Source organism: Nesoenas mayeri (assembly GCF_963082525.1).
Source record: "Nesoenas mayeri genome assembly, chromosome: 3".
In the NCBI taxonomy this organism is placed as follows: domain Eukaryota; kingdom Metazoa; phylum Chordata; class Aves; order Columbiformes; family Columbidae; genus Nesoenas; species Nesoenas mayeri.
The window spans coordinates 96,879,940-96,893,956 of NC_137544.1; the positions used below are offsets into that span (position 1 = coordinate 96,879,940).

The 14,017-nt window shown below is 47.9% G+C and overlaps 1 protein-coding gene across 1 annotated transcript in view; it reads left to right on the plus strand.

Annotated features, from left to right (window-relative positions):
* Positions 1 to 14,017, plus strand: part of VASH2 (vasohibin 2) — a gene marked incomplete at both ends in the record, with an annotated part of 41,709 nt that overhangs the window by 21,093 nt on the left and 6,599 nt on the right. Inside the window, one exon of the mRNA XM_080342446.1 lies at positions 12,175 to 12,556. Within this exon, the coding sequence (XP_080198572.1) occupies positions 12,175 to 12,556 (382 nt within the window). The remainder of the gene's footprint in view (positions 1 to 12,174; positions 12,557 to 14,017) is intronic.

Here is a 14,017-nt window from a genome sequence, read left to right on the forward strand (position 1 = left end):
AATGGCAATTACAATGACAATAATCAAAATCTTCTTCACTAACGTTCGGAGATCAGGAAACCAGGAAGTCATCCATTGCCACAGGTCTGCAACACCCCAGTTAACATCATCTCCTTGAATTCGCTGCATAACATGACTAACTTCCCAGATTTTATCTACTTCAGTAATCAATTGCTTACTCTGATCGATATACATACAGCAGCTAGAGTTCAGCATGGTACAAACACCTCCTTGTGAAGCTAACAGGATGTCTAAAGCCATTCGATTCTGCAAAACAATCTGAGGTTACGCAATTCATTTTGTACTAACAGCAATCCATGTGCAGTAGCATTAGCTAGTTTTTCGACTTCACCAGGAACATTTAGAATAGCTTTTTCTAATTCGCTAACACCTAATCCAGGGATAAACCACCATTTGAGGCCTGTGTCTGCAGTGACTTTTGCTAAATGATCTTTAATAGTGCGATTCATCCGCTCCACCTGTCCGGAAGATTGTGGATGGTAGGGCGTGTGAAAAGCAGCCTGTATATCAAGAGCAACATAAACTTGCATTAGAACAGCAGCAGTAAAGTGCGGTCCCCTATCAGAATCAATAATTTCAGGGATGCCATACCTTGGAATGTTATCGCGAAGCAGGGTCTTAACCACGATTTTCGAGTCGTTCTTGCGAGTCGGAAAGGCTTCCACCCGGTGCGAAAGGTTGATCAACAATAACAAGAATGTACTTATACCCCATAGAAGGGGGGAGTTCTGCAAAATCAATTTGCAATTTCTGGCAAGGAAAGTAAGCAGGCGGCCGCTTGCCAGGGACTGTTGTGACCTTTGTGACCCATATTTCTTGCAAAGAGTACAAGAGTCAGTCAGGCATTTTGCAGCACTGTAAACTCCAGGCGCTGCCCACAACTGTTGGATTTTAGAGGCTACAGCTTCAGGGCCCCCATGAGTACGATCGTGAATCCAGCGAGTTAGAGGAAGAACATACCTCGTAGGCAATAAGGGTTTATTACCTAGTTTCCAAATACCGTCCTGTTGCGTTGCTTCCCAGCGTTTCCATTTGTTGAGCTCTTCTTCATCTGATTCATCATAAAGGGCAGGACCAACGGGAAAAGGAGGAAGAGTAGCAACCACAGGGGTAGCAGGAGAGACATCGTGGACTGCCGCCGCTCTCGCCGCGGAGTTGGCTGAGGGGTTGCCATGAGCAAAAGAATCGAGGCGTTTAGTATGAGCAGGAATGTAAATAACAGCAATTTCTCGTGGTTCCTGGATAGCAAGCAGCAAATCATGAATTAATTGTCCATGAGCAGTAGTACGGCCGGCGGAGGTCAAAAAAACGCGTTCCTTCCAAAGTGCGCCAACAGAATGACAAATGCCAAAAGCGTACTTAGAGTCTGTATAGATATTAACTTGGAGACCTTTAGCAAAGGTCACAGCACGAGTCAAGGCAATTAGTTCTGCGGCTTGTGCTCCAAGCGCTGGAGAGAGAGGTTCAGCAAGAAGTACGCGATTTTCGGTGGCAACAGCAAAACCAGTAAAACGCTTACCTTGCAGATAATAACTTGATATATCTGTGAACAGGTTAAGGTCAGGGTGGGCGAGGGGAACATCTTGCAAATCTTCTCTGGTTTTAGAATAAGTGGTGACAAATTGCACACAGTCGTATGGGTCATTGGAAAGGTGCACCTCAGGTAGAAGGGTAGATGGGTTTAAGGGTTTTGACCATTTTAAAGAGATATTATCAGTCAGTAACAGGATGGTGTCATATCGATGTGTGCGTTGCGGTGAGAGAGACTTGGTAGCATATCGGGTTAGTAAAAGTTCAACTTCATGAGGCACAGCAACAATCAATTTGTGACCCAGAACAAGTGGGCAAACTTTTTCCACTAACTCCACAGCTGCTGCTACTGATCTAAGGCAATGTGGTGACCCTTTAATAACTGGGTCAAGAGCGACTGAGTAATAACCCATAGGTTTTTCATAGGGTCCATGAGGTTGTACTAGGACCCCCTTTGCAATACCACCCTTCTCGGTAGCATACAAAGTGAAAGGTTTAGAGTAATTTGGCAGGCCTAAAGCTGGGGCTGTGACTAAGGCTTGCTTTAAAGATGCAAAAGCATCGGTTAGTTCTGGCGTCCAGACAATTGGCTCTGGAGCTTTGTCCTTTGTAGTTTCAATAAGTGGTCTAGCTAGTTCACTAAACCCTAAAATCCATGGTCGACAGAACCCAGCTTGGCCAAGAAAAACTCTCATTTGTTTTTTAGTAACAGGTGGTGTAATTTGAAGAATAGTATTGATTCTGTCGGGGTTAATCTTTCGAACTCCTCCTGCTAAAACAAAGCCCAGGTATTTTACCTCTGGTTCACAGAATTGTAATTTGGCTAGTGAGGCATGATGACCCTTATGATACAGTCGAATGCAAAGGTGCTCTGTGTCAATTGCGCAGGCCTCTCGAGTTCGGCCAGCAACAAGTAAATCATCAACATATTGAATCAGGGCAGACTTGTTTGGCAACTCAATATCTTGGAGATCATATTTAAGAATTTGCAAAAACAAGGTAGGAGAAGCAGTGAAGCCTTGAGGGAGCCGAGTCCAAGTCAATTGGCGACCTTCCCAGGTGAAGGCAAACAAAGGTTGGCTTTCTTCTGCTACAGGTATGCTAAAGAAAGCTCCTGTCAGATCTAAAACAGTGTACCAGTGCGCCCAAGATGGCATCTCGGTTAAAATTAAACTTGGATCTGGTACAACTGGGTGTGGGGCTTCAACATAATCGTTGATAGCCCGTAAATCTTGTACAAAGCGGTACTCAGGACCTCCATCCTCATCCAGTCAATTTTTACTAACTGGAAGAATTGGGGTGTTAGATGGACTCATAACAGGTTTTAGAATGCCTTCATCGAGAAAGGTTTGAATTTGTTTTCGCAAACTCGGTAATGCAACAGCTGGTATTGGATACTGCTTAATAGCAGGAGGAGGGCCTCCTTCAGTTTTAATAACAACCGGTAGCGCAGACTTCAAAAGACCAATATCTTTAGTTGTACAACTCCAAAGTCCAGAAGGGACATTCCGCAATTCCCACGGAATGGCCACTTCCTTCTTCAGAGTATGATCTAGAGTAAAAACACTTCCAACAAAAATTAATTTAGCTTTATCTTTACCATAGGTTAATTGAGTGCCAAATTCTTGTAGAAGATCCCGTCCCAGCAAAGAAGTCGGTGCCCCCGGTGCAACAATAAAGCAAGCCCATGTAACTTTATCGCCTAAAGTAACAGGAAGCAGTTTAGAGAGAGCATGGTTAAGCACAGAGCCTGTAACACCCTTGATTGCAATCATTTCCTGAGACATTTGTGGCACATCAAAATTAGGCAAAGAGAGAGTAGCTCCAGTGTCTACTAAGAAAGAAACAGGTTTTCCATTAACATCAGCTAAAACATGGCCTGTAGGTGAAATTTCTAAAGCCATTATACGATTATACAATGCTTACTGAGAGTAGCTACGATGATACGGGGGTGGTGGAGCAGAAGGAGCTCCAAATGGATTACCAGCAGCAGCAGGTGCAGGTGGAGTAGCTCCCGGTTGATACTGGGATCGCAACGGGCATTCACGTTGCATATGTCCTAAATTACCACACCAAAAACAGGTTAATTGCATTGCGTCATTTGTAGGGCTGGTAACAGCAGGGCTTGTAGTTGGGAAAGAATTCCCCATAGGTGGGAAAGAACTTCCCATTCTGATGCCTCTTCCGAGGAATCCCCATCCCCGAGGGAAACCTCGTATTCCTCGGGGATATCCACGTCCCCAAGCTGCGCAAACCCCCTGAGCTATAGCTACAGCTAATAAGTTCATATCTTCCTGTCTTTCTCTCCGATACCGTCTACGTTCGACCTCACGTTCTTTCTCCTGCCGAAGGCGCTCAGCCTCCCTTTCTAATTGTAGCTTACGTTGTTGCTCTTCTCTACGGCTGTTATACACAAAATTAGCAACAGAGAGAACTTTTTGCAAATTCTCTGCTTGCCAGCCAGGCGTATGTTTTTGAAAATGCTTTTGAATATCAGGGGCTGACTGATTGACAAAAATGCTAATAGCCAGTGGTTCTTGAAAATCATCTTCTGTCATTCCTCCATACTGTATTAAAGCTTTTCTTAAGCGGTACCAAAAGTCTCCTGGGTTTTCATCAGGAGCCTGTTGGCACTCTGTAACTTTTGACCAATTAGTCACTTTTTCGTCACACTTTCGAATTGCTTCAATCAGATTATCAATTGCAACTAAATAGCTTTTTGGTCCTCCTCATCTAAATTCCAATTTGGATCTTGTTCCGGCCAGGGTTTACGTCCCTGTGTCTGTTCAGCCAATTCTTTATCTTTAGCCAGGATCTTTTGTTTCTCCTCATGTGTAAATAATTCAGACAAAAGTGTTTGCATATCATTCCAGCTGGGAGAGTAACCTCGGGCAATAATTCGAATTATTTTAGAGCACCGCTCCACGTCATCGCGGAGTCGCGGCATTTTATTATACCAGAGTAAAAGATCACCTGGTTTCCAGGGGTAATGTGTAGTTACCCTGAGAAGGGGGAGCTGGTTGCCAGCATTATGACGACCAGCTCTAGGATTAGCCACGTAGGATAAATTCATGGGGAAAATACCTGCAGGTGAATCAGGTTTGGACTTAGAATTGTCACTTATTTCATCATCCAGATAAGCAAGCAATTGGTGTTTATTCATGCTCTTCTGGAGTTGCTTTCGTTTTCGTATATCAGCATAATCAAACCACAAATACAAATAGTCCATTTGTTGGGGCTGGCGGTCCTCCAGGATTTTACGGAGAGACTGCAATTTAGTTTCTTCAAATGAGCCATAAATCGGCCACCGATCATCAGGGGAAGCCCCAGCCACTCTGCTTATAAAAGGCCAATCATCTTGGCAGAGGGCGATTAATCTTTTTATGTGCAACCCTGCCGTTCCTGACAACCTTCCCCAATTTGAAATCATTTCAGCAAGAGGCGTATTTTTAGGAACTGAGGGTCCAGCCCCCATCCTTGTAAATATATTTAGAGACTTGAACTCTAAAAAAATATAAAGAAAATAAACGAATTGGGAGAACAGGAGAGACTCAAACTCACCTGTCCCTGGCCAGGTCCCGTTGTTTCAGTTTGTGCTGCAGAGTCCCATCTGGGGGGTGCCAACTGAAAAAGGTAGTAGGTGGTGCTGGATAGAGACTCAAACTCTTGTGGGTTACTCTGAGCAGTATTTATTGTAGAAGATTCGCAGGAACAGCAGCATTGGGTCACCTCCTCAGAGAGTAACAATCATACAGCTAGTCATTATATAGGGTTCTAACAGGTATTATGCAACTAAGCAAAATTTATCACTGTCTATCACTGTCTAGTGGAAATTTTCTAAATATTCACAATGTCCTCAGGTTCCTTCCATCCCAATGGTCTGCAGGTTCCACTTCTTCCTTCATGTTCCACTACGGCAAGTACCGAACGAAAGGTCCTCGGGTCGCAGGGCTAGCTTTGAAGTTCTACCTGTCTCATTTGTTATCCATAGTTCATCAGTCTAGCATGGAAATCAGCAAACCTAAGAATAGCATTTATCAATGTCTTAACTAAGGGTACAAAGCAAGTATGAGGTAACCACGCTCGTGGTTCTGGGTGAGGGCTGTACAGGAGACAAGCTGAGACTTTCAGCCTTAGCAGCACAGCTTATAACACTGATACAGGCCTAAAATCCTAATTTCCTATTTCCCTACAACAAGGGGGAAATGATTTAACAGCTTCTGCACTATGCCTTCTGTGCATTTAATCAGTGGATGGTTATGGTGTCTGGAGACCTGGGCCCGTCCTGCTTATCCTGCCTCGCAGAGACATCCCTGGGCTGCGAGTGTTTTCAGTAAGGGAGAGAGTTTCTTCCCGCAGCCATTGCAGGACATTGATGTACCTGCAGTGCCCTTCTTTGCCTCCTGTGGGCATGTCCACAGCTTGACCCACTCACTAACTGAAATATGGACAAGGAGGGTCCTGCTCAATATCTACAGCCTTTCTGGTAGCTGCAAAGAGCTGGGAGACAGCTTTTAATTGCTTCTGTTGTCACGATCTAATCTTAAGCTAGTCATCTCAGCCTGCAGCTGGGCACTGGAGAACAAATTGAGCGATGCTGGCCTGGCAGTCCCGCTTTGGGAGGCTGAGCCAGCTGGTTGAGACGTTCCTTGTGGACACTGGAGCTGCCAGGGGGAACTTGGGCTCTCTGTGCAGATGGCATCCAGATGTGGGCTCAGTAGTACTCAGCCTCCCAGTAAGCAGTCCCAGACCTGGGATCTGGAGCCTGTGGAAAATGCCGTCTGACTCCAGGCTGTGGTTGGAAACTTCTCCCAGTGTTTACTGCTGGTGGCCAGAGGTACCAGACGTTGCAAGCAGTTGCTTGGTTGTTCAGAAAATTACCTCTTCTGTTTTTACTGAAGCCTTATCTGATGGTTTTGAAGCATGAGGTTTATTTTCCTCCTGCTCTACCTCCTCACTCTGAGCTAGGGGCTTCAGCCTTGCTAGTGTAAATAAAGCTGCCTCCTGACTCCTTTCAGCCTGCTCTCCTCCCCTGCAGCGTGCTCATGCCCTGGGGCACAGCCTGTCACCATGGCTCGGGGTGCCAGCCCTTGCGACCAGCAGGAGAGGAGTGGGCCAGTCACCCTGTGACTTTCCTTGCTCATATCAACTGGACTTGAGGAAAAAAATACCCTTGCTGGGCTCTAAGACATGAAGTGCTGCAGCGTTCTCTTATCTGAGTTTAATAAGGGAGAATTTCAAACTAATAAATAACAAATTGATTAGCACAAGTGATGCAATGGGCATTCATTTGTTCAATATTGGGTTCATCTGGCTTTCCCTTTTTTTGTCTTTGGTTTGCAAGGCAGAGCGGGACTTGCAGCGGAGACACCAGAAGGTGTCAGGTGTGATGCTGCGTCTTCCTGCAGCTGGAGGAAAAGCACTTGTGAATCTGGGCACCTAGGACAACCGGGTGCTTAGACCCACTTGGCTGTCAGCATTAGCGGGCTGGTCTGGTCAAATAATTGATTCTGGCACTTGTCGCTAAAACCTGAGTGTGTCTTGGTTTGTCTCAAGCTGCTGTGGGCTCTGCTGGGCCTCGATGCACTGCCTTAGGTTTGGGCTTTTCCTCAGGGCTCTGAGGAGGAGGGAGGGTCTCCCCTGCATGCCCTGCCCTGGGGTCTCTGTGGGTCTGGCTCCCTGTTGGTGCGGCAGGGAGGGCGCATGGGGCAGGGACACGCTTGTCCCCTCACCTGCCGCTAACACGCCCCTGGCACAGTCGCTGCCTGTCAGCTTGGCAAAGGCACCAGGTTTTTTTCCCAGCTAAACTTGGGTTTAGATGCGGGTAGGCTGAGACCCTTGCAGCCTGTCCCCTCACCTCCTGTACAGGTGACTGCGGTTCCTCGCGGTGGTGGGAAAACTGGTGGCAAATAGCCCAAGCTCAGCTAGCCATGGGGAGACAGCTGCTCTCTGGTGTGTACTATCAGCTGCAAAGACCTGTTTGCTGAAATATTTGAGGAGCAGAGTCACAGTGCTGGCACATGGAAAGATCCTGCTCTGTTTATTAATAATAATTAAAAAAAAAAAAGAGGCAAGAACATTTTTTCTAGAAGTTGCTGTTGGCAAATAAACAAACTGAAGGGCTTCAAGTCTCCTTGCTGGGAACTGCTCTGTGCTCTGCAGTCAAGACACCTGTGCCGGGAAGGGTCTGTACTGGCAGGAAAGATGCTGGGACATCTCTGTGGGACATTTTTGATATTAGAGTTCACCAGTGGAAAACAAAACAAAAACACAACCACAGAATGGCATTTTTAAAGTCATTGTGTGAGTGTGCAAATTCAAAGAAAACACATCCAGACACTTTCTGCTCCAGAGTTTTTAAACTAAGGGCTTGACTCAGCTAGCACCTTAACTAATTCTCCCCATTTTGTTTGAACTAAGGCTGCTGCTCCTCGTTTGCCCCAGTGCCCAGGAAGGTCCAGGTGGTGGCCAGAGAGCAGGTTTTGTGTCCCAAGTGTTGCTTGTGTTTGAGTCTGGGATCCGAATGTCTCCAAGTACCCGTGCTAGGTTGTGCGTGAGCCTGGGTTGTGCGGGCAATGGGACTGTGGGAAGAACAACAACCAGTGGTTCAGGGGATGGTGTGTTTGTGTCAGCTTGCAGATCTGTAGGAGCTGTGTACTGGCATGGGAAATCTGGCCCTTTCTACAGGCTGCTAGCAGTCCTGATGTGCTCAAGAAAGCCCACTTGTTAATTGAGCCAGATTGGTTTACTCCAGTGGCTTGTCACGCTCAAAGCATGTTCTCTGTTTTGAGCCTAGTTCTTCTTCACTCTCTCCTTTGACCCAAACCTGTTTCTTTCGAAATCAGCCTCCTGGGGTACAAGAGCAGAATTCATCAGTTGCCTAATACACGCAGCCCTGTCTGTCAGTAGTGTGTCTGTGGGGAGGGTTTGGGAGTCTCAGAGGGATGGGGACTTGCTGTACCAACCCATTCCTTTGAGACCCTTGTCCTTGTGCATTTCCTGGGTGTGGGGGAGGAAGAAGGATGTTGGGGCAAGAGGTGGCCAGCCAGATTAGAATCATAGAATCAGTTTGCTTGGGAAATCCCTTTAAGATCCTGGAGTCCAACCATTAAACTAACACTGTCACTAAAAAAAGTCCCTAAGAACCTCATCTATGCACCTTTTAAATGCCTCCAGGGATGGTGACTCCACCATTTCCCTGGGCAGCCTGTTCCAATGCCTGGCGACCCTTTCCATGAAGAAATTTTACCTAATATCCAATGTAAACCTCCCCTGGCACAACTTGAGGCCATTTCCTCTTGTCCTGTCACTTGCTACTTGGGAGAGGTCACCAACCCCCTCCATGCTCCAACCTCCTTTCAGGTAGTTGCAGACAGCGATAAGGTTTCCCCTCAGCCTCCTTTTCTCCAGGCTGAACAGCCCCAGCTCCCACAGCTGCTCCTCATCAGACTTGTGCTCCAGACTGCGTCCATCTCATGGGATCTCCAAGGAGATCAGCATCCCTCAGTACTGTTTTTCTGCTGCTTTGGTTTACACAAAGACCTGGGACCAGGAAGCCACTGAGCTTTTGTTACAGCTGCTTTTGCCCTCTCCTGCTCTGTGCTGCTTCTGTATTGTGGCACATAATTTACTCCCTGACTCCACATCCTGTGGTTACAGTCCCAGCTCAAAAGTGTGATTACAGCTGTGGCATTGCTGTGTCATTGCCTTTTGTTTGCCACAATACAGCTCTCCTTGGGCAGAGCAAAAGGAAAAGAAATAATAATGATGCATGGACAGAGGGGAAGATCTGATGTGCCTTTCCAGCCTGTTTGCTGTGTATTTCATCTTGGGTGGAGACTCTCATTAATGAGTCACTCAGCAGAGGCAACCTGTATCTAAAGGTTAATTTCCACAGTGGTTGTTGCTGGGTTGTTTGATGGTGGGTAATTTTGTCCTCAAAAGATTCTTTACTCCTGCCTAGTATTTAATGAGATTAAATTGCAACTTCTCTGAGACCTCATGGCAGAAGTGTGTATGTGTGGCAGGTGGCCACCAAACCTTTGTGTAGACTTAATAGGAAGGCACTCAGGGAGCAGAGAGAAAACCCTTTCATAATGAGGGGGAAAAATAGTGGCAATGTTTGAAAGCCTCATAGGTGTTAATAAAAGATCCTGCTTTTCAGTTATACAGAATGATAAATACAATGGGCTTCTGCAAGAATCTGTCTGGAGGCCACAAATCACTGGAACATGACTTTGATGTACACAGGATGCTCCTTTTAAGGCCTGGAGCAAGGTGACCTTTTAAATGAGGTGACTGTGGGCTGAGTTTTCCAGTTGATATAATGGCGCTGGGCCCCATTCTGACTTTGCAGTGTATTTATAATCTTTAATTCTGCCAATGGTGCAGGTTTTTTTCTTGAGTAAGCTAGTCCTAATGCAACAGTGGTCCAGCGAGACCACCGAAGACAAGAGAGCTGTTTCTGTTCCGTGTCGGCGTAGCTGATGTCAGGGTGAGCTTTGACGGTTGCTGCAGGGTGTTTGTGTTTGGCGGTGGTGGGGCAGAGGTGGGTGTGCGCAGCCTGGCCCAGGCGAGGGGTTTTGTGTGTGGTGGGGAGGTCTTCTCTCTGCTTTGCGTGCTTGTCCAGACTCGCTGTTGTGCAGATGCTGAAGTGCACCGGGAGCTGGGCCTATGGTGTTGTCCGTTCCTATACTCTCTAATACATTTTCTCCAGGCTGCTAAAGCTGATGACATCTAGTACTGAACACAAGTAAATATGTTTGACGTTGAACTGAAAAGCTTCCCTGTGGCTGTTCCGAAATATTTTTGCCAATGTATTTTTCTTGCATTTTTTTGTGCAGAGATTTAACTCCTTACAGAGGTTTAACTCCTTGCTGTCGACCTCAGATTCTGGGCAGGTCTCACATTGCTTAGTAGTGAGTTCCTGTGTTCACTTGGAGAGCAAAAGTCTGAAAATATGAAATTCGACAAGCGTCAAGTAGGTGAAATATCCCCTTGAAAAAATTCTTTAGAGACAGATGAGAGCTGCTGGGCGCTTTGCACGCATCCCTGTAGAGAGAAGATGTGAGATGCAGAGCGCAGGCCGGGGTTCAGCACCCCAGGGAGTTGCGCTGGAGGTGAGCTGGAGTGTCAGAGTGAGCAGAACCGGAACTGAGCTCAAATTGTGTTTTACTGTATAGGTACAAAGGTTTTCTGTGTTCTCAGTTTCCCAGCAGCTGTCAGTCAGCCGTGCTATGCAGACAGGGGAGGAAGGTCAGCCGCAGTAACATCCCTGGGCATCTCAGCTATGCGGTGGCTCTTGTTTCACTGCTGTTCAAGACCTCCTTTTTGGGTGGAGGGTGGGGGGAGAAGGGAATTCTGGAGATTCCCAGAGCAGGACCCTGGTCTGAGCCGATCCCCGCAGCTCCCGTGGGGACTGACCCTGCTCTTCCATTCTTCAAGCTGCCCTGATGCTGCCCTGGCAGTGCTGTCCCTCGGGCTGGTGTATTTTGTGGTCACACTGCCCTGACCAACCACCTTGACCGTGTCTGCCTCTGTGGGTGGCTCTGAGGTTACGGCAGGTGCCTCTGGCTGCAGCAGCCCCCGGTTGGAGCATCTTGCTGCAGCCTTTTCTGGTCATCCCTCATGCATTCCCTGGGAGTGGGTGGGGGTCACAGCTGCAGAGGGAAAAGGTGCCCGCTGTCCTGGGGACCAGGAGGCCTCAGGGCAGGTGTCAGCACATGGAGCCGGGCTGGCTGGCAGCTGTCTGGGGATTAGCAGCAGGGAACCACGTGCGACGTAGGTGCTGACGCAAACCCGCTTGCGTGAGGGAATCTCAGTCTGTTCTCCCCCTGGCACAGGCCAGCAGCCTCCCAAGGAATCAACCTGGACCCGCACATAGTTCTCCTCTGAGATTACCTGCTATGCCGCTGTGGAGCTTGGCCCCGGCCTCTACACGTGTTGTGTTTGAAATGGCCAGCCAGTGATTCAGAGGACACATTTGCTTTTTAAAAGCATTTGTTCCTGACCATGTCTCTTTGCTTATCTAATTAATTATCCTCCTGGGAGCTTTACTTTGTTCATCTCAGCAATGCATTACAAGGGTAATGTGCAAAAACATTATTGTCTGAGGAATGGCCATGCTGAGGGCCATTTTACAAATGGAAAGGCAGACTGTCACCCCAGACAGGAATAAATTGGATTTTTTTTGTACTGTTTTGAAGATGTGGGAAAATGAGGATCAATAACTTGAGTTATACAAAGCTCCAGCGTGAAACGGAGGGAAACGCTGGGAACACGGGAATTTGATGTTGGTATCAAATGGGAGAATTCCCATAGATTTGGGTTTAATGGTCTCTCTCCTGGCATGCTCACTTGAACACTATTATGTTTTTTTTCTTTCTCCCCAAGCATAGTTAAGCGTCAGGCCCTTCTCTGCCTGAACCATTCCTTCTTATTCTCCAAGCAGTGAAATGGGCTTTGGCAGCATTGACTATTTCTGGGGCACAGGAAGAATCAATTTGTGTTTGCCAGAAAGTACTTGTCCTGGCAGTTAAAAAAACTTGGTAAAGATGACTTATATGTGTATTTGTGCGTGCTCCTTTCCCAGTGCTGTTGTTGCCTTGATGCAGTGCACACCAGATACTTAACGAACGGGCAGCCCTCCGTGGAACGATTCCCCATCAGCTTTAAAACCCACTTCTCAGGGAACTATTTTCATCACGTGGTGCTCGGGATTTACTGCAATGGCCGCTATGGCTCGCTGGGCATGAGCAGACGATCAGATCTGATGGACAAGCCTTTAACCTACCGAACTCTGAGCGACCTCATCTTTGATTTTGAAGACTCCTATAAGAAGTACTTGCATTCAGTCAAAAAAGTAAAAATCGGATTATACGTCCCGCACGAGCCACACAGCTTTCAGCCCATTGAGTGGAAACAGCTGGTCCTCAATGTATCCAAAATGATGCGCACAGAAGTCAGGAAGGAGCTGGAGAAGTTTGCCAGGGACATGAGGATGAAGGTAGGTCTGTGCACTGGTGAACTCAGAGGGAGGTTTGACGTGTCCCATCCTGCAGAGATTGGTCTTGCTCCATGTCGGCAGACTGACCCCAGTCTGAGATTAAGGTGGTGTTGAGTGGGCTGGGGGTGTGCTTACATCTGTCTCGGTTGTTATCCCTTAGGGATTTGGTGTGTTTTCAAGCCCTTGTAGCTATTTTTTGGTTCAAAGATCTGCCCTTCAGCCTGGGAAACACTTGAACCTGTACTCATCCCTGGTCATCAAGGAGATGTTAACCAGTTTGCTTTTCTCACGGATGCCAGAAGAAGGTGGCTGGGAAGAAGCAGTGCACCTGGGGCTGCAGGTGGCGGGGTGGGTGCCCTGGTTGCCGTAGGTACCTCTGCTCTTTGCACCTGAGCTGCAAAGGGTGACATGGGACAGCTGTGCCAGCAGTTGCTTGCCCTGTGCCACACGATGCCCACCATCCTCAGCTAAATCATAAAGTGGGTTACATAGGAAGGGTGAGGAAAGCAAATCCCTGATAGGCTGGTGCTTCCCTGCTGACCGGTTGGACTGGAGAGCCCAGGGGGAAATGATGGGCAGACAGGGCAGGCTGCCAGGGGGCTGGAGAGCTTGGCTGCCCTTGGGGATGAGGGGTGTCCCTGACCGTGCCTCAGGGGCTGGTGTGGGCGAGGAGCTGCTTGTGGTCACGGTGGAAGGAGATCTGGTTCCTTTCCAGCCTGCTGCTGGCAGCAGGAGCAGAGCAGGTGTGTTGCTAAGTATGGGGCTGGCTCTTGTGGAGAGGCATGCAGCATCGTGTCCAAGTTATTCTGGGTTCCCAGCCGCTGCCCTGCTGAGGAATGCCTCCTACGTGGCAACCACGTGCCTTTTTGGCTGAGGCACCTGCCCCTTCGCCCTGACCTTGAGGTGGGTGTCGCCAGTGGCATCGTAGCCCCTATCTCCTGCTGCCACTTCACCTGCCCTACCAAGGAGTTTTGGGGGCCAACATGGGCATCTTGAGCACATGTACTTGACTAAAGGTGTAGTGAAGCATTTTTTCCCTCGTCTTCTCTATTCATGCACTTTTAATGCCATCTAGAGAACGAACAGCTGACGCAGGCTCTAGTTGAAGAAGTCCACGTGGGTGGATGACTTACTGAACTTAGTACTTGCTTTTGATAGAGGGACCAGCTCTGTGTGTGTGCTGAGCTGTGACATTGGGTCTAGTCCTTTTAAATGCCTCAAGGCCGGGAGCACAGCCCTGAAGCCTGGAAGGCTGAAGGCCCCACATCTGACTGTGCCCTTGAGTTAATTCAGAATTTGAGCCACTTGGTTCAGAGGGCTCCTGTTGTGAGTGGGCTGACCTCGGAGGATCAGGTCTTAAAAACGGCCAAGAGTGTGAGTGTTGTGCTGATGGACTTCTGAGGTTGGAGGGCTGGCGAGAGGCAGGCAAGTGTGCAAATGGACAGGACACCTACTGAAAAG